The sequence below is a fragment of the Laccaria bicolor genome, genomic scaffold, assembly GCF_000143565.1.
Source record: "Laccaria bicolor S238N-H82 LACBIscaffold_1 genomic scaffold, whole genome shotgun sequence".
Taxonomy (NCBI): Eukaryota; Fungi; Basidiomycota; class Agaricomycetes; order Agaricales; family Hydnangiaceae; genus Laccaria; species Laccaria bicolor.
This window is the reverse complement of record NW_001889872.1, coordinates 2,178,325-2,197,189: the sequence shown is the minus strand read 5'-3', so window position 1 is coordinate 2,197,189 and position 18,865 is coordinate 2,178,325. Positions and strand designations below refer to the sequence as shown.

General features: G+C 48.1%; 6 protein-coding genes across 6 annotated transcripts; 3 read left to right on the top strand and 3 right to left on the bottom strand.

The window, feature by feature from the left end:
* Positions 1 to 3,025: 3,025 nt before the first annotated feature.
* Positions 3,026 to 5,996, top strand: LACBIDRAFT_187526 (carotenoid ester lipase precursor; the record flags this gene model as incomplete). The annotated part of the gene is made up of 17 exons (XM_001874158.1): positions 3,026 to 3,222; positions 3,277 to 3,630; positions 3,699 to 3,922; positions 3,980 to 4,047; positions 4,106 to 4,118; positions 4,176 to 4,203; positions 4,262 to 4,342; positions 4,396 to 4,403; positions 4,459 to 4,524; positions 4,591 to 4,660; positions 4,710 to 4,845; positions 4,896 to 5,027; positions 5,080 to 5,185; positions 5,241 to 5,292; positions 5,346 to 5,593; positions 5,653 to 5,696; positions 5,763 to 5,996. The coding sequence occupies exons 2-17, from the start codon at positions 3,470 to 3,472 to the stop codon at positions 5,994 to 5,996; spliced, it is 1,671 nt and encodes a 556-aa protein (XP_001874193.1). The 5' UTR covers positions 3,026 to 3,222; positions 3,277 to 3,469.
* Positions 5,997 to 6,403: 407 nt separating this feature from the next.
* On the bottom strand, positions 6,404 to 7,539 carry LACBIDRAFT_321101 (uncharacterized protein; the record flags this gene model as incomplete). The annotated part of the gene is made up of 5 exons (XM_001873520.1): positions 6,404 to 6,721; positions 6,783 to 6,919; positions 6,981 to 7,194; positions 7,251 to 7,456; positions 7,512 to 7,539. 5 exons carry the CDS (start codon positions 7,537 to 7,539, stop codon positions 6,404 to 6,406), a joined length of 903 nt encoding a protein of 300 aa, XP_001873555.1.
* A 936-nt stretch (positions 7,540 to 8,475) lies between these two features.
* LACBIDRAFT_291819 (uncharacterized protein) lies at positions 8,476 to 10,043 on the bottom strand. Its single transcript, XM_001873519.1, has 6 exons — positions 9,995 to 10,043; positions 9,882 to 9,941; positions 9,771 to 9,824; positions 9,532 to 9,714; positions 8,549 to 9,177; positions 8,476 to 8,484 (listed from the first exon to the last, which is right to left on the bottom strand). Exons 1-5 carry the CDS (start codon positions 10,025 to 10,027, stop codon positions 9,073 to 9,075), a joined length of 435 nt encoding a protein of 144 aa, XP_001873554.1. The 5' UTR covers positions 10,028 to 10,043; the 3' UTR covers positions 8,476 to 8,484; positions 8,549 to 9,072.
* Positions 10,044 to 10,172: 129 nt separating this feature from the next.
* On the top strand, positions 10,173 to 11,444 carry LACBIDRAFT_301535 (uncharacterized protein; the record flags this gene model as incomplete). Its single annotated transcript, XM_001874157.1, has 1 exon — positions 10,173 to 11,444. One exon carries the CDS (start codon positions 10,173 to 10,175, stop codon positions 11,442 to 11,444), a length of 1,272 nt encoding a protein of 423 aa, XP_001874192.1.
* A 294-nt stretch (positions 11,445 to 11,738) lies between these two features.
* On the bottom strand, positions 11,739 to 13,072 carry LACBIDRAFT_291817 (uncharacterized protein; the record flags this gene model as incomplete). Its single annotated transcript, XM_001873518.1, has 7 exons — positions 12,839 to 13,072; positions 12,732 to 12,785; positions 12,637 to 12,669; positions 12,428 to 12,571; positions 12,112 to 12,140; positions 11,815 to 11,978; positions 11,739 to 11,749 (listed from the first exon to the last, which is right to left on the bottom strand). Exons 1-7 carry the CDS (start codon positions 13,022 to 13,024, stop codon positions 11,739 to 11,741), a joined length of 621 nt encoding a protein of 206 aa, XP_001873553.1. The 5' UTR covers positions 13,025 to 13,072.
* A 656-nt stretch (positions 13,073 to 13,728) lies between these two features.
* LACBIDRAFT_301533 (uncharacterized protein) lies at positions 13,729 to 14,470 on the top strand. Its single transcript, XM_001874156.1, has 3 exons — positions 13,729 to 13,860; positions 13,939 to 14,126; positions 14,178 to 14,470. Exons 1-3 carry the CDS (start codon positions 13,802 to 13,804, stop codon positions 14,210 to 14,212), a joined length of 282 nt encoding a protein of 93 aa, XP_001874191.1. The 5' UTR covers positions 13,729 to 13,801; the 3' UTR covers positions 14,213 to 14,470.
* The last annotated feature ends 4,395 nt before the right edge of the window (positions 14,471 to 18,865 follow it).

Below are 18,865 nucleotides of genomic sequence, written 5' to 3'. Positions count from 1 at the left end.
CAACTTTGTTCGTGTACGCGTTGTTTGGAAGGATTGATCGCTCACCAACGCGTGACCCCCAGTGCTTGCTAATTGCAGTGCTCAGAGTCAGAAGTGCCCACTCACTGTGGCAGCGAACGCAGCTCAGTGTTACCGAGGGTAGAGGTGAAGTTGACACGTCACAGTTTATATTTACATACATACATCCATATTTTTAACTTTACAGCCTATTTTTGTCTTAAGCCTTTAACACCACCGATGAACATTTGATGCTCAGCGCTCAGTGCTCAAGCTAGTCAAGTCCCAACCGATTGCCACTTCAATTTTAGAATGACGCATCGACAACGGACGATTCCTGACAGGTTTTTGTGCCTTCGTTTGCCTTGTGCGATTCGTCACTTCAGCTCCGTAATTGAAACGCCTTTCGCCAACCTTTCGCGAAGTGGAATTATTGTCTTCCTGGTTACCCATATCCCATATCTGAGGTCCTTCCTTCAGGACACCCTGAAGCTTCAGTCTACCGTCATGCTTTGATTTTTGTTACCGAAATCATATTGGAGCTATATTTGGTTTGTCAGTGTCCTCACTAGCGCTTGTGGTATTCCCCTCGCGGGCATCGCCGACAGTCAAACTGGACAACGCCCTAGTCACCGGTCAGGTTCTGAAATTCCTCACAATTCCCGTAAGTTTATGCAATTCCAATTCGTTCAACTCATATATCGAACGAATTCCATTCATTTTCAGACAAGACGAAAGGTGACCGCTGCTTTTGTCTGCCTGTCGTTGTAGTCACAGTTTTCGTTTAATGAAATTATGACGGCAACACTTCTCACTTTGAGTAAAATCTGTGTGTGTTCAACCTATATTCTTTACAGCCGTTTGCATAATTCTCTGGTGTCATGTCTGGGACAAGAGCCCCGTTTTTCAAAAATTACATATATGGTAACTACATGTATGTATAATATAAGGCTGTGTAGTGTAGTGGAATATTGCGCTTTTTTGATCTCCTTTTATGGCCAGCCCAAGTTCAATTCCAGCGGTTGACATCCTTTTTTTTTTTCACAGAGATAATTTAATCATAAATATGTATCTCAGTAGAACCTTGACATATTGCTATGAAAATTTGTGAAGTATATCCTCTCCCTATCTACCATTTAAAAATGGGCCAGGCACCCATCTGGGGCCACAACTATGAGGAAACAGGTTGGAAAACAGCGAAGAAAAAAACCACATGCATTTTTACACATGAAACTACAAGACAGGAGATTAGGCCAAGAGCTCAGATTAATTGCAAAGCAGATTTATGTTCAAGTTCCTCATGTTATGCTAACAAGTATAGAGTACTGAAAATAACAATGAACAGGAATAATGATGGCTCTAGTGTCATGTCTGGAACGGCTGAGAGTGTTTCAATCCTTTTCAAAAATGTGCATTTAAGAAGCAGGGTACTTGACACTGATTACATATGTAAAATTATAGATCAATAGCAAGGGTTGTTCAATTGTGACAGATTTATTTTCAATTTCAGATAGATTTGTTGTAACACACCAGATCTTGAAATTGTTACAAATTCTTTATATATGAAGGCCAAGACTATGTGAGGAAATATTAACAACATACCAGCAGCTCCTGTATCAGCATTTTATAGCAGTACAACAATTCTTTTTACCCATTGATTCTGTCTTTTCATTGCCTTTGGTGCAGCAACCTGCCATTAGGAGGAAGAAGTGCATGTAAAGTACTTCCACATACTCTGAGATATTCTACTAGCATGGATACATACTTTGATGAGCAATTGCATCAAGTGGAACTGACTTTATGCTTAGAACAGCACAAATTCCCTTTCCAATGATTCAAAAATGCATTCTGGGTTCATATTAATGTATCCTACAATTTTACACAAGTTAAGTGAGCTATTAAAATATTTTTCCAGCCTGCGGCGCATAGCACAGCAAGAAAAGCCAGTAAGTAGGAGGAGGTGAACTGCTTGAGCAGCTGCCTATTTGGGCGTGGGTGTGAGATTGATGGCTTATGTCTGTTTTTGGACGACCTTATGTCTTTTTTTGGACATGTCTCAATATAGACATAAATTATGTCTATATATGGACATAAGGTGTCCCAGACATGGCACCAGAGCCTAATTCCGTGAACGCCGAAAATTCTTTTTTTGGGCGTGACGTGACTTACCTGCCCAAAAAAGACATTTTCCCGCGTTCTGATAACTGTGCCAACGGCTCAAAATGAAGTGAAGAGTTACATTCATGACACCTTCGCTACCTGAAGATCTGGAGCTACATACTTATGGTGGCTTAGTGCATTGGAGAGGGGTTAAATAAAGACCTGGCCCACTGTTTTGTCAGGCTTGTTTGAAAAGTCATGCACAAAGGCTGAGAACATGGCAAAATATAACTAATCCTTTGACAAAAGGACCAGTATGCCTTCCATAATTGAGGAGGGATATTTTTTATACATTTCCGCCGGTCGAGACGCGAAAGAACGAGGCGCAGGACCGTCTGAACTTCTGAAAAGAGCAAGGGAAAGCTGTGCTTAGTCAGGTGACTAGTCACGTCACGCCCAGAAAAAGAATTTTCGGTGTTCACGGAATTATGTAAAATCACAAGTGCATACGAATTTTTAGAAACTGCGTCGTAGGTATAAAATTTTCAGGATCTTTTCGACTCCTCGTTACAGTAACCCTGGTAAGATACGGAGGTTTCTGGTCGTCTAGCGTCTTTGTGAAAATTCGCCATGCCATATCCTCGATGAAATTTGAATGACAGTTTGATGACAGTTTTTCTATTTTCAAGTTTGGACATAACATATGTTCTCCAACTACAGCAAATAAGTATTCACCGGAGTTCTTGTAACATCGTCTATCTCCCTGACTACGCGGAGTGTTTTATTCACTCTTCAGCATGGAACTTCACAGAGATGAAGAGCTCTGGCGTTAGTCGGCATCAAGGGCACTCAGTGGCTGTGCATGTTCAATTGTTTACGCGTTATTTGCAATCCCGTGAACGATCAACTTGAAACAACGCCACTTTTGCAGATACCCTCACGATTGAAGAGCTCGCAAGATCGTATCTCTTGCTCTAGCGGGATAAAAGTAGCGCCGATAATTCGAACGAGTTATACCAGAATATGACTTTCGGTTCGTTGCTCGACCTTAGAGTAGCGCACGCCAAAATGCGCATAAACAACAGCTGATACAATACAAGAGACTCGAAGCGAGTCCGGCATCTGGTTCGTGCACCTTATTCGCTTTTATTAATCAACGATGTTGACACGGGAACGAAGAGTATTCGATTTATTATCATTTGCTGTCAAGTTATGGGATCCGCGCGGAGAAAATTTCGAGCTTCGCTATCCATTTCGCGAAGTGGAATCGCTGACTTCCTGATCGCCCACTTGTACTTTTCGTATAACTTGGCGACATGCCTCTCCCCCGTTTCTTCAGATTTCAGGCGAACGTCCTCTCTCGACTTTTACCATGTTGCTCACTATCGGCGTTCTGCTCGCCGTCTCCACTACTGCTACTCTGGGTATTCCCCTCGCTGGTTCCCCCACCGTCAGATTGGACAATGCCATCGTCACTGGTCTGGGCGCAGGGTCGGTTTCGAAATTCTTGGGCATCCCTTTTGCACAACCTCCGTAAGTCATTATTTGCCCTAATCCGCTCTGTGGGATTCGGTAAACTGACCCTTATCACTTTATTTCAGAAAAGGCGACCGCCGCTTTCGCCTTCCTGTCGCTGTGCCTCCGTACGAGGGCACCTTGAGTGCCACTAAGTATGGCCCCGCTTGCCCCCAACAGACCCCCTCTGCAGATTCCGGCTCCCCCACGGTTGACGTTGCAGGCTCTCCGCTAAGTCCCGACCAGATCGATGGCGCCCTGAAAATTTCCAGGTTACAGGCGACGGATGCACTCGAGAGCGACGAGGATTGTGAACTTAATTCCTGGCCCCTAATTCTTTGGCTGTCGCTGATATATACTGCTCCAGGTCTTTCGATCAACGTCATCAAGCCAGCAGCAAATATTTCGACTCAAGTGCTGCTACCCGTTCTGGTCGTATGTTTTCTCTTGTTTTTTCTCATAAACTCAAAGCTCAACTGCGGGTCGCCCATAGTGGATTTACGGCGGTAAGCCACGATGGTACCTCTATGTCGCGATCAACTGATGATTAAATATAATTACAGGTGCATTTGAATTTGGAGATACTGTCTCGTAGGCGTTGATCCACCAAAATATTTTGGATTGCAGTGACATATATATTTTTGGTCAGGTATGACGATACTGGGGTTCGCCTCGTTAAGCGTTCGCTTGAACTGGGCCAACCTCTTATTTACGTCTCCATGAATTATCGGTGAGACTCTTTCCACCTCTTGCTAATAAGTTGCGTTCTCAGCCTATTAAAAGCGTCTCTGGTGACTTTATCGGTCCAGTTAATTTGACGGGTCTAATATCCTTTTGAATCTTTAGCTTGGGGTTTTCTGCCTGGCGCTGAGGTCAAAAAGGCTGGCCTCGGCAATCTGGGCCTTCACGACCGTGAGTGTATATATGTCCATTTAACCATTCTCTCCTTTTTCGTGGGTATTAACGATTTTATTTCAGAGCGCGAAGCACTTCTCTGGGTACAGAAGTATATAGGAGCATTTGGTGGGGACAAAACCAAGGTCACACTGTGAGGCTCTTTCCGCGAATCCATATCGAGTCTGATTTCTGTCCTATAGATGGGGACAGTCCGCAGGCGCTATCTCCGTCTCGCTCCATATGTTGACGAATGGCGGTATTACGAATGGACTCTTTCGTGGAGGCTTTATGCAATCAGGCGCACCAATTCCCATTGGTGATATCTCCGACGGACAGGTAACGCTATTTCTTTGAAATGTTAAAACGATGGCTCAATTTGGCCTTAGAAATATTATGACGCTCTTGTCGCCGACACCGGATGTTCTAAAACTATTGACACCCTTGAGTGCCTGCGCGGCGTTTCCTCTGATGCGTTGCAGGCTGCCGTCGACAAGAGCCCGAATGTGCTTTCTTACCAGGTTTGTACTTACATTCACGCTGGTAGCCATCATCTTGTAAGCCATTTAACAGTCTTTGTCACTCGCATGGGTTCCCCGCGCCGATGGGGTTTTTCTCGCCGATAACCCGCTGAAGCTGGTGCAGGAAGGAAAGGTTGCGGATATCCCTTTTGTCACGGGTATGTCCATCCAATGTCAAAAATATAAATATTATCTGACATCACATTCACCCAGGGAATGTCGACGATGAAGGAACCGCCTTCGCATTCTCGTCATTGAACGTAACGTTAGTTGGCACTACCTCTCTTTCCCGATAGGCGTTCATACGTTTATGTTCAGCAACGATGCCCAATTCCGAGAGTACATCAAAACAAATTTCCTTCCCAAAGCGCCTGATTCCGAACTCGCGCCTTTATGGAGCGCATACCCCGATGTCCCGAGAGCTGGGTCACCATTTGGCACAGGCCTTCTCTGGGATATAGGCCAATATAAGCGCATCGCGGCTTTCCAAGGCGACTCGGTCTTCCAAGCCCCGCGAAGGTTCTTCCTCCAACAGCGCTCTGGGAAACAAAAGACCTGGTCTTACTGTGAGTTTCTACTTCCTCCGAGTTTAGGGCCTCTCAAATGACTCGTGGAATTTAAACAGTGAGTAAACGCTCCAAATACTTCCCACTTGCGCTTGTCGGATCCGTGAGTATCATGACCATGAATTTTCTACCCTTTTCAATCAACTAACCCTTTCCTCTCTGCAAAAAGTCTCACGGCAGCGACTTGAAGATCGACCTTTTGGACGACAACATCGTCCGGTTCACCAGTACGCTCAACCCGAACAACGGCACAGGCGTCGTGTGGCCGCAGTATACGCCTGCGTCTCCGCAATTACTCACCTTTCCTACTACTATTTTTGGCTCGCCGAGCATCACGCTCGATAACTACAGAGCTGACGGGCTGAAACTCTTGGCCCAACTGGGCCTCAAATATCCTAACTGATAGCAATGACCTTCTTGCAGAAAAGCTGACTCGTCGAGCCTACTCCATTCTCAGAAAATGTAAATATTGTTCTTGCGGTTCGTAAAGAGTTGTTTTGATATACGGCGCGCCATGCACTTCAAGATCGCTCTGCAATTTAAGTACAGGTATGGTAAGATAACCGGCGCCTGGAATGTACGGCAGACAGAGTCTTATCAATCAACACCTTGAAGCACCTTGACCGCCTCTCCAGATCCAAGTATGATTGAATGGCATGAGAATCACTTGGCTCCAACTTTTGTCCGTTTTTCCCAACATACGCTTCCCTTGAAGCTCCCACTGCTCAGCAATTCCCTGTCACCAAGAAAGCGCCACTCCATTGACACACCGCTCGGAACCTTGTACAGAAAGCGAAGAGCGTTCCGTCATCACTCAGGTTTGGTTACGGTATTACGTCTTCGACGTTTCCGTTTCCTCGGAAGCTTGGCAGTGTCATTCACACCATTGCCATCAAGCACCGAACGATCCCCATGCCTTGAAGACTCGGGAAAACATCGCTGCTGCTGTTCGTCACTCTTCTCCACACTCCCTGGAAAAGGCAAAAGGGCTGGCATGACGAATGCACCACTACCAGATTGGGACTTGTAGTTCTGCCAACGAGATGTGGTTTGGGCGACGAAGTTACACAGCTCATCGAGGTTCCCGGAGTGAACAAAGTCGTGGATGCATGTCCTTTTGTCTATCATCTAGAGCCGACAAGGTGCGTTGGAATTGAAGTGCAGGAGGACGGGAATGCAGTTCACTTACATTCTGGTCCACGGAAACGACAGGACCAAGGACATTCCTATCCGTAGCCCCGCTTTGAAGGATAGCCGCGGAGCAGAGCTTGAACGAGCGTATCATGTCTTTGAGGAAACTTGCTCCTAAAGATTTCGCGGTGTTTCCTGATAGACGAATCAATGTACTTGGTAAGTAAGATCCAGCAAGGATGTAATTGGTACATACCTCCACTAATTGGACATCGAATATCTAATCTCAGCTTCTTCGTTTCAGCAGAGTCGGATTCGAGAACCTTGCCTTCGGAGATGGACATGTACACGCTATCGTCATGGGGGTACTGCGATCCGTAGTAATTGAGAAAATCAAAAAGAATGGTCCCCAATGATCGCATTTTGAATGGATTGTCGAGGACTTCGCGAGGTCTTTGACATGGGTTTGTCTGAAGAGAAAAAGTAAGGCATACCAGTTTATGATCAAACATTGAAACTCTCAAACCTGCAAGAAGTTTATACACATAAGGGTGGCAGCGTAGCTTCCCAAACCGGACTTTGAAGCATTGTTCAGCTCGCGCTGTTCGAGGAATCGTTTGAAGACGAGGATGAGGGGACGAAGGGCTGGCATTTGCTCGAGGTAGGATTTGACTAGGTCTCTTGTTTGCAAACCGTCTACGTTGTTGATTCCGATGTCGATCGCCACTGACCCTATTCGCATTTTGTTAAGAGTACGGGTCAAGGATGAGTTGTGAAGAAGACATACCATAGTCCGGTCGAGTGGTTACAATCATTATGGGGATAGGCGCAAAGTGGTTCACGAATACGTCTTCATGATTGGCTAACCCCGTGTTTTTCAATCTTGATGCCAGCTGAAACAGCGCGTTTTTGACGTTCACATCCTGGTTCGGGGATACGCATATATCCAAGTCACTATCAAAAGAAACGCTTGTTAGGTTATCAAGGCAAAACCGCACGTACTCACGAACCTATTCAACGACGTCAACCCCGTCGTAGCACTCCCATACGGTTCCACATCAGCCCTAGGAAACCGAGCTTTCACCAATCGCTCAACGCACGAGAAGAGCTGTATCCTAGCAGTGTGTTCTTCAGGTGTGGGCCGCATAAAGTTCGCACACGCGACTATCTCATCGTGAAGTCTTTTTGCGTTCCTTCAGCTAAAGTCATGACACGCCAGGACTTTACTACCTTTCCTCGGCAGAAGAATATGTTTTCTCGGGTATCGTGTCCAACCATGGAGCATAGTTTCCAGATCCTTCGGTGAGAATGGCAGCGTCGTGTTGTGTCGCCGTTTTCTGCGCGTCGCGTCTTCTTTTTCGAGGGCGACGAGGAGGCTGTTTTGACGTTGATGCAGATGGTTCGTCCATTTTCGTTTTGTGTGGATGGAGAATTTGCAAAGGCAAGGTACGGAACTGGTACGGAGACAATAGATACACAATTTGAATTTCCGCGAACATACCTTGTGAGCACGTGAACCCGTCGGTCCGATCTCGGAGCAATTGCATGGGCCATTGAATTTGACGTCGACGGCACTCTGAATATACGTCTTGACATTCAACCATGTCAGACAACCTCCAGCACCCGCCTGCAGGCAAGTTCCTCTCATTATCACACCTAACCACACTATTCAACCTCATTAAACGTCAAACAGTCAAAGTCGGCGGCCGCCGCCTCTCTATTTCCACTTCCAAGCTTCACAAGCCCCACAGCGCCGCTCCGTAAGTACCCCAGCCAGCCAGCTCAGCGGATTAACTTGAACAGCCTGACAAAATAACCTTACAGTCAAGCTACCCCTCCCACGGAGAGGGAGCCCGCCCCTGATTACCCTAGGCCCGCTGCGCCAGGGGGTGACGAGCAAGGGGCACATCAGCAACAACAACATCATGAGGAAGAAAACTCGCCCAAGAAGGAGCGGAAGCACGGACAGCACGATGCTGAGCGCAAGACGAAGGAATATGCGCAGTGGAAGGCGGAGTCTACGAGACCCACCAGGGACTCTGTTCCTGCGTACAAGGCCGGGGCGAGGATCGTTCAGCCTGCGAAGGGATTTGGACTTTGAGCGCTGAACAAGCCATGCGATGTTGGAGTGGTCCGCCTTCTCTCTCTTTTTCTTATCTTGTACGATAGTCGCATCTTCCTTCTCGTTTCTGTATTATAGTGTACTTGTATCGCCACGGGGAAAAGCACGCCGTTGAACACTTCCGAATTCTTCCTTTCCTGGTCGTAAATCATACATATATTTGCTTGTGGCATGACCATATGTGCGTAAGAAAGCGAAAGAAAAAAGAGAACGTCTACACGAGCAATCAAGCTGAGACTGCCTGGGCCTTCTTGCCCCGAACCTTCTTCGCTGGGGTTGGCTTGGGTTCTTTTTGTGCGGCGATGAGGGCGGATACACGGGCGAGGGTGGCCTGGTGAGTTTAAGATATGTCAGTATCCTTTTCTAATCCAAAGACAAAGAGGAAGAGAAAACGTTCGAACACGAAGAGAAAAGAAGAGAAGAAATAATGTTAGCGCCAAAGAGTCGGATCCTCCGCGGTGAGCAACGAACGGGGCCCGATAGCGACATGGCGAGGTATCCATCGGAGTTTGATCGACTCCAATGAAGAGGGGTCAATCTTGCAAACATGTCCACGCCCAACCTTCATATCACCTCGCGATGATTCCAGTGGGTTCTAACGAGAGTGCATCCAAACAACAATCCAATCGCAACAGAAACACAAAAAAAAAACCAACAAAACGCGAGTATATAAGATAAAACTCACAGTTCGCAGATCAGGCCTATATCCACGCTTCGCAGGTCCAGCAGCAATTCCAAGCGCACGACGACCACCTGAGCGTGGGCGGATAGTCGAGGTGGCAGTAGCAGGGTTAACAGCGCGAGGCGACGCCTTTGTCTTGCGGGTGCTGATCTTGACGGTACCCGCTGATTCCGAGACGTCGACGACCTGCCCCAATAAATTACTCGTCAACATTCCAATTCGATCGATCGACGCGAACCAACCTTTGAGTTGGCGAGTCCAGAGTATTTGTATGAGTGGATATTGCGGAGGTTACCCTATCCAACAACGACGTGTCAATAAGGACCTCCCACAGAAACGGTAAGGGAACGTACAGGCTCCTTGGAGAAGATGGGGCCCTCTGGCACTCGCTTCACGATGAAGGAGTTGTTTCCCTACAACACACAATCAGTTTCAGTAAGCTCGACGCCTGTGCGAAACAACCAACGCGGAGGAGAAGCCATTGGAGGTCGGACGACATGATGAGGACGGGTTTTATGAACTTCGCCTTACGGATTTCCTTGAATGGGTCTGGGTGGCTGAACAGCAACTGTACAGCTGGCTGTTGCATAACAAGGCCAAATACCAGGCTTCGTCGAGATCTGATCTAAGAGTCGCAGGTGTTCATGGCACGGACTCTCCTCTCATCAGGTTCCAACGCCCATGGCCAATTGGGAAATGGGTCTTTGGAAGACGCGCACACCTTCCATCCGTGTCATTTTCTCGGTTATGAACCGGGGAAATTGCCTTCAGAAGCTTCAAAGATCCTCAACGTCGCCAGCGGGGCGAATCACACATTGTTGCTCCTCGAACGTACAGACGGTGAACGGGAACTATGGGGTTGTGGAGACGGCCGAGCAGGCCAACTAGGGTTGAAATACCAGGAATCGATCTCCGCTGGTTGTTCATCGTCAGTTTTTCGACCCATCGAGCTGGATCTTGATTCGGAAGATTACTCTTACAAGTTCATATCCGCGTCTTGGGAGACAACATATATCGTTCTTGCTTCCGAGAGCAGAGGAGACATCTTGATCTCATTAGGAGCAGACGATTTTGGAGATTTGGGCGTCGGAAACGCAAAGGGAAAGGGCAAACGTGTCGCAAACCCAATCAACATCGTCAGATTTGACCATCTCGTCGTGGATGGTCATTCCCTTCCTCCTTCTTGTGCAATGACGATCAACTCAATAACATCTGGCCAGCACCACGTTCTGGTTCACATGGACGTATCCTTGTCTGATGGCTTGAACTGCGGTATCATTGTTGGCTGGGGCACCTCTCGTCATGGTCAAATAGGCGGCGTAGCCAATTCCGATGGCAAACCTCTCCCCTTTTTCCCAGTTCCAAGAATAATCTCTGTCGACGACCCAAACGACCCTGTGGTATCCTCATCTCTCGGTATTCAACACAGCGTCCTCTTGCGCTCCTCTGGACGGGTAACTGGCATGGGTTCGAACAAAAAAGGACAATTGGAATTAATCCCCCAGTCTCGATTTCGACAGGTCGGGTGTACGTGGAATGGAACCTACGCCATTGTCGAAGTTGAGGAGTCTAAACTGGGCATATATGCGACTGGGAGCGACTCTCACGGACAATTAGGTCGCGGTGGCGGTCAAATCGGACCCGGAATAGTCATATTTGACGACGCCATCCCGAAGTTTCTAGCATGCGGAAGCGAGCATGTATTGACGCTTCTGCAATCTGACCTGGGAAAAGAGGTGTGGGGCTGGGGCTGGAACGAACATGGAAACTTGGGGATTGGGACGACCGAGGACGCGCTCCTCCCTGTCAAGATCTGGCCGCCAGGCGAAGGGAACGGAGGAGAAGAAGTTATCGATGGGATTTGGGCGGGTTCTGGGACAAGCTGGATATCTATCATATCGGACGATGTAGGATAAGTGAGGTATGAAGCAAAGTGAACTTCAACTTTCAATCTGTGTCTTTCAACTCGTAATCGTCGTGAATTTGCCTAATCGTGGAGTCTTTCAGAGTTGCGAGCTGAAAGAAGGGTCAGAACTTAAAACGGTACTTAGTTTGGCCTCACGAGCTCACTCTTCCAATAAGTATCTAACGCAGCGTAAGCACATAGATTAAGAGCCCAGTCAAATTCAGAAAACTCGCCTGGGTCGCATCTTTCGCTTCATTATATCGATGAAGCAGGACAATATGTCGCTTGACAACTTCGTTAGCATCTACGCCCTCGCTGGTAAAATATATGCGCGTTTTTTTGATCAATTTATGAAGCTCATCAGGATATACTAGACGAACCCAAGTTCTTCCTGGAGCCTGTCGATTTCTGCTTGGAGAGTCGCGACACGCGCTTCTTGATTCTGTGCATTTCGAAATGAAAGCTCAAGAAATGGGTGAAAATGAAGGGATCTGGCTTGCCTTGATTGACGTTGACGCGTGCATTTATAGTGGTATCTGGGTAGCTAATGAAAGTGTTCAAGCAGGATGCGAGGACGCCGTGAAGTCATTTTGCATTCCACGTGATGTTGTGTACGCGTTGTTTGCTCCAACGCGCGATGGGAGAGAGGCAGACTTCGAATTCAGTATTTGACACACGGACTTCCTAATCCAGCCAAAGGGGGTACCTGGATGAGTATAAAGAAAGAGAAAAGTGTGATTGCTAGTCTTTGCTAGCACTGGTCAATGGCTTTGCGATTGGTAGGAGAGGACGTCGCAGCGGTGCATTGAAAAAAGCGATAAATAGAATACAGACAGCTTGACTTTTACATTTAGAAAATACATACAACGTCGCATGGTATAAAGAAGAATAAATCAAAAAAAAAAACCGCGCCTTCGCCGAACCTCTGCATCTAGCGAAGTATCCCGCGCACCTGAAAGTTGGGACTGGACTGCCCCCAGTTTAGGCTTTCACCTTCTTTGTTTTGTTCCCATCCTCCTCTTCCGTCTCTTCAATGCCTCGCTTTTTCGAACTTGACGCAGTGGGGGCTTGAGGCGGGTCTTCATGCCAATTGTCTTCCTCGTCTTCCTCCTCCTCCTCCTCTTCTTCGAAGTTCGGCTGATCATGACGACAGACGAGGATGAGCAAGGGGGCTCAACGCTAGAGGTGCGAGGCCAACTTACATTGCCCAGCAAAAGCGCCGTCATGCTGCCGCTCTGGAAATATTTAGTATCGTACTCAGGGGCGCGTGCAGCGGGTTGTCAAAATTGATACTTACCTGGACCTCCTCCTCCTCATCGTCGTCTTCGTCCCCCACAATTTGTGCTTCCTCCTAATACACATGTGAGCCCAAGAATAGATCAAGCTGTCCTCGACTTTACGCACCTCAAAGTCAACGTCATACTCGTCACTCTCCTCCCCCTCGTCGACTTCTCCATCACCAAGTTCAACACCCTCCTCCCCCCCTTCCTCCTCCTCCTCCTCCTCTTCCTCATAGTGTCCATTCACGACGTCGTCGTCACCCTCCGGGATCTGGTGCTCATGCAGCGCAGCGCTTGCCGGTTCAGACATCCTCCGTAACGAAGGTTGGTGGTGGTGGTTGTGGTATCAATGGCGCTCTGGTCGCTCGAATCTCGATTATGTTGCCGCTGGCAGATGCCTGTTGTAATCTTCGACAATCAATCAAACAAACTTCCGATGATGGAGTTCACACACACAGCGCTGGAACCCGTCCCGAAACTCTCTCATCCCAACTCCACTGAGCATTGCAATGACACCATGAACGTGCGACATCACGTGAACGATTCAGACGCGTCACGTCAAGCGGGGTCGCGTGCTCAATGACTTGCTACCTAGAAAAAAATACTTGTAATCTGGCTTGAAATAATTATTTGCGGTCTTAATTTTTTTCAAGATGATGAAAGTGCTTCCACGCATGATGGGTAAGAGGAATCACATTTGAATTGCTATAACACCAGAGCACAGCATATATAGAACACAGTCAAGGCGAGGTTCTCAAAACGGCACATTTATTACGAGGACATTCGAGGATATCCTGTTATCCCGAGAATAGAAAAATACAGGCAACTTGCTTAGTTCGCGCAGTGAAGCCCGCGCAAATCACGGAGAAGACAATCAGCCTACTGCCCCACAATTACAGATATCGCCTTTCGATCCTGCTGCTTCTCCGCAGTTAACTTATCCTCCTCCTATTACGCGCGACCTTGTTAAAATTACTTGAAGCGACACCATTTCCGTCGTCTTATTCCTCACAGCCAAATTACACAACTATGGCGTTGCTCATGAATTCAAGAAAGTTCTCAAAATAAACAACGGACGTTGCATTGGATGCTTCCCTGCACAATTATTTTGAGAGCGTTGACTGGGAAAGCGTCGATCCTCCGACGGTAAAAAACCACCGGGAGAACGGGAAGTCGTCATTGTTATACAACGTTTGACGGCAGGCGCCATTGAACCTCTCGGAGAACGTTCCGCCGTCACCAAGGCACGAAATTAACGGCCAGACTCAGAGTCCAGAGTTGGCATACGGTATTTGATAGCAGAGTGGTCCAGGTGGCTGACAACCCAAGCGCCGAGCGTTGTATTTCGAGATATCAGGCGTCAATCACGATAGCTCGTCGGTTGTTCACTGGCCGAGGAAAGCTAATGAAAGGTGTAGTGAGCTCCTGGCTAATCAACCAACAACTTGTTCAGGCTTACTTAGACAGATATGTATGTATGATCTACACACGATCATGATCAAGGGCTATGCTCGGGGTTAGGGGGGAGATCACGGCGCTGTATATGTATGTTGTTGACAAACTTGAACGGTACCTAGGTCCGGGGCGCAGTGGTAGTAAGAGGCCGTCGGGCTGAAATTGGGGTGGACGATCTGATCGGGGAAGATTGGGGTCAGCTGTGCTATCAACCCGCATTTAGTATGGAAGTAAAACAGCATCCCCGAGCGTCTGCTTTGATTAAAGCGGTTTCTCCAATGACCGTTCGGCGCTCTTGCTCGTGTTCTGAGATGCTGTTGTAACTGCCATCGTTTTTTGGTGTTCTTGACATCTTGATGCTCGGAAACAAGTTGTAAGCAGTGGAACTTGCCCCGTTTCCAACGGCTCGATAGTAACTTTGAGAATGACTCCGTTTTCTGGCCTTTAGCAGACTCGGAAGCGCTTTATGGCCGCTGGTCGACGTCGGTTCCAGATTTATGCGATATTATGATGGCAATTGTCCTCGAGGCACGTAAGATAAAATCATACGGTGGGCGTTTGGGAGACCGCAGCGGCAAAGAGTGAGACGGGTTCAATGTGATTTCTGTAAAAGTTCGGCGGTTCCGTGGGCGGTTGATGGAGAAGCAATCAAAAACATGTCCATTTCTCATCCATTCTCATGCATGATGGATGAAGCCTCAAAATTTTGAAGACGTAGCATAGATGTCATATTGGCGTCATGTTGACTGTTTTATGACACTGTTCCTGTTCCGTAGAGCCACTGAACCTTCAGGTTGGCCCGAGCGGTTGATGTTTTTCCGCCACTCCGTGATAGCCTACAGTTGGCCTACAGTGCAGTGCAGGATTAGTGCCACATCTAGCGGCTTGAGAAAATATCTTTGGGGCGCCGTCCGAACGAATTCGAGGGAGTAAAAGGGAGAGCGGTGATGCATCATGCATCAGCGGCATATGTGGGGTGTGGGCATAGGAGGAGTTATAGGTCCCTTTAAGCGCAGATATGACGGTTTAGACTAGCACAGGCAGGGAGCTCGGGCTGACAGCAGCTGAGCAGTCTTTTTTTGTTGAGAAGAATAGAAAAAGGGGGATTATTGTGGTTGCTTTACACATGTGGACGGGGAGTCGGTACATTCCTACCTATCTAATACACTCACAATACCAACTGACACTGCCCTCTCTCATATCTTGCCAACACTCCTTTGTCTTGCTCGATCCGTGGGCTTGAATAGCAATCGCAACACAGGTTCCGCCAAGTCACTACTGCCAGCCTCGAGGCAGACTTGACTACGGAGACACTCGTGGCCTTACAAATTTGAACACGCCCCAGCTGCACACCCCTTGACCCCAGTAATTATTCATTCTCCTTTGTTGAACGACGTCCAAGCCACTCCCTCAATCCCGTCCCCACTTCGACCTCGTCACCCCAGCACGTCAAGCTCGCTTTTCTCATCATATGCCAAGTATTGGCAGCTTAAACTCCTCTCACAAGTCACACGTATTGCCAGCGCCGAAGAAAAATCTCAGGACCGTTTTTGGAATTGGAGTTGTGTTCAGGGATTCATCCGATACCGACACACCGGCCACTGAATCACTTGGTCGTAATTTTCTCTCTGCTAGGAAAAGCATCGACACACCCAGAAACTACTCATTCAGGAGAAAGAAGAACGGATCTGATCGTTTCGGCGTCTCCAACATCTCTTTCTTCGAACGTGAACCTACTACACCCACCGACCAACAGCCTGTTATTGATCTCACCATCGACGATATGAAGGCTATTGACACTAATATTCCCCATGCTTCCACAAGGCGACCTCCTCTTCGGATGGATAACGAGGACGGACCTTGGAGTGTCAGCGTGGCAGAATCACCATACGATCCCCGTTCATACAGTCTTTACATAAAGAGTGAGTTCATTCTCCTTACGTTTCACTTTATTTTATAACTTGCGATCACACACCTTTCCACCACGTTTGATTTTCCCACTGTCTTTATGCTCCCATCTCCTTTGACCTATTGTATATCGTTACTAACCGTGTTTCTCAGCTCCAACCCACAACCTCACTCTTACCCGTGCAGCAATGGAAATTGTCGAGCTTGATCAAAAGCTCCGCGATTCATATCCCACCGTCAAAATCCCTGCCCTTCCCATCAACCCTGATTCCATACCCTCCCCTCCAAAACGTAAATCAACCTTCCTCAATACCCTTTCACGCCTGGCGTCCCCCACGTCGGGTAAAAACCAGCGACAGTCTTCTGTCGGTCGCCGATTTGCTAACGCCACCTCCATGCCCACTGCGACCCCACCCCTGACATCGCCCTCTGGAGAACTCAACGATCCTTTCACCGATGGCGAAGTTGACCAGACTGTTGTAAAATCACCGTCGGCTATGAGCACTGCTATCGCCGCATATCTCACAACCATCTCCAATTCAGCAACCCTGCGGAAGGATCGCGTGTGGAAGCGTTTTGTCCGAGTACGAACGGATGATTTGGAGAGTGTGCGAGTGGAGAGGGCTATCAAACGCGTTCGATCTGATCTTGCCGCTCACGTGAGCCTGTCCAAGGAAAATAGCTACTCGACCTCGACCAGTCTAGGACCAGGGGCAGCGCCAAGCGATCGTGGAAGCATCTTTGTTGAGGAGCTGGACAATTCTGTACAGCTGGATGGGGAGGTTCTTGTCAGTTCACGGACGGAGCAAGAAGAAATCAAAGAAGAGGAGGAAGCTGAGCCTGTTATTGATCACGCGCCCGAGGGCGAAGCAACTGTCGACGCCACCGCCCGATTAGAAGACGTCCAAAATGATAAAGATTCAGCTACTGCTGCTGCTCCGGTTGACGATGCTGCAACCGCCCAAGGTCACGAGGATGTCCCCAGTGCAACACCCGCCTCTGAAGCTCCCATATCCCGCATGCATCGATCCCAATCAGCCGATCCCGACATGTCGTCGAGGCTCTCTCGTTCATACACCTCCTTAGTGCCCAGCCAGGATGACGCTTCTTCACAAGTGGAAACAGGGGACGACTCCTCCATCTCTGCTACGACAGGCCGCCATCGTCGTAGAACACGCAAGAAACGCTCTGCCTCATCTGCACCGAAAGAGCCCAAAAAATCGAAACGGAAAGTTGTCATTGACGATTTTGAGATGATGCGTGTCTTGGGCAAGGGATGCGCTGGGAAGGTGCTTCTTGTTAGGCATAAGTCTACGTCGGATTTGTTTGCGCTCAAGGCTATCACGAAGCGACATGTCTTGGCGCATCAGGAGTTGCAGCATACCCTGACTGAACAAGCTGTTTTGAAAAGGATGGCTGCTGAGTCTAGGGATCCGTTTGTGGTTAAGCTGTGGTGGAGTTTCCATGATAAGGAGAATTTGTTTTTGGTCATGGTATGCCATCTTACTCTTCGGTCTATTTGTTGTTAAATGCCCACTTTTTGTAGGACTTCCATCCAGGAGGCGACTTGGCCACCCAACTCGCAAGGTGGGGTCGACTCGGACGAGACCGCGCCCGGTTCTACGCCGCCGAAATCGTAGAAGGTGTAGAAGGCCTCCACGCAGTCGGAGTCATCTACCGAGACCTCAAACCCGAAAACATCCTCATCGGCGCAGACGGACACATCGTCTTGACCGACTTTGGGCTCTCAAAAGAGTTTCCCAGGCGCACAACGACGGCTTCTGCGCCGATAACGCCTTCTGGTTCACGTGGTGGCGATTATTATTCTTCTGCGCCTGGGACGCCGCAGCCTGTCAACCCCCCCTGGATGAAGCCTGATAGGACGGGGGAATTGGCGTTGGGGTGGCCTGGTCAGCCGATTGGGCATAGTGATTCGACGACGACGTTTTGTGGGACGGCGGAGTATCTTGCTCCCGAGGTTATTCAGGGGTTGGAATATGGGTATGAAGTGGATTGGTGGAGTTTTGGGACGATGCTTTATGAGATGTTGACTGGAATTGTGCGTTTTTCTTTTTTTCTTTTCTTTGGGTTGAGTTGAGGCTGAGTTGATGGATGTTGGTAGACACCGTTTTGGGCGAACAATCATTCGGATATGTATCTTAGGGTGTTGCAGGATGAGCTGCAGTTCCCGGATGATAGAGCGATTGATCAGGATACTAAGAGCTTGATTCGTGGGGTATGGTTCTTTTTTCATTTGGCATAGAAGTAACGATCTGACTTTTTTCATCTAGCTCCTTCAACGTAATCCTGCACTTAGAATATGTGAACCCCGGATTAAGAAGCATCCGTATTTTTCAATGATGTAAGTTTTTGGCAATATCATAGTTAACGTTGCTTATATTTATCTTTGCAGTGACTGGGCCCATGTTTATTATAAGCGCTACATACGTAGGTCCTACGTTCTTTGAACATGAAAATTATGACTGATAAGACTCTTCAGCACCTTATATCCCGCCTATTGACCCCTGCAACGCGAGCGATACGCAAAACTTCGATGATACCTTCCTCGAGATGGAACCCGTTTTAGACGACTTCAACAGCAACGACCCAGCTACCGACACTGACCAGGAGCCTCAAACCGACACTGACCGGACAGACGGTGAAGAGACAAATACCACCCCATCTCAATCTCGAAGCTCCTCCATGCGAGCACCACTAGTAGTCGCCGTTGGAACGGAAGAGGAGGATTCTGTGGATCTTTTTGATGGATATTCGTTCAAGGGCCGCC

Excerpts from the sequence above, each read along its gene's own strand:
- LACBIDRAFT_291819 (XM_001873519.1), bottom strand. The coding sequence starts at position 10,027 with ATGTCGTCCGACCTCCAATGGCTTCTCCTCCGC. Across the intron at positions 9,942-9,994 it reads TCCAATGGCTTCTCCTCCGC|GGAAACAACTCCTTCATCGT; the intron begins GTTGGTTGTTTC and ends TGTGTGTTGTAG. Across the intron at positions 9,178-9,531 it reads ATAGGCCTGATCTGCGAACT|GCCACCCTCGCCCGTGTATC; the intron begins GTGAGTTTTATC and ends TAAACTCACCAG.
- LACBIDRAFT_301533 (XM_001874156.1), top strand. The coding sequence starts at position 13,802 with ATGCTTCCCTGCACAATTATTTTGAGAGCGTTGACTGGGAAAGCGTCG. Across the intron at positions 13,861-13,938 it reads AAAGCGTCGATCCTCCGACG|AACGTTCCGCCGTCACCAAG; the intron begins GTAAAAAACCAC and ends AACCTCTCGGAG. Across the intron at positions 14,127-14,177 it reads CCGAGGAAAGCTAATGAAAG|ACAGATATGTATGTATGATC; the intron begins GTGTAGTGAGCT and ends AGGCTTACTTAG.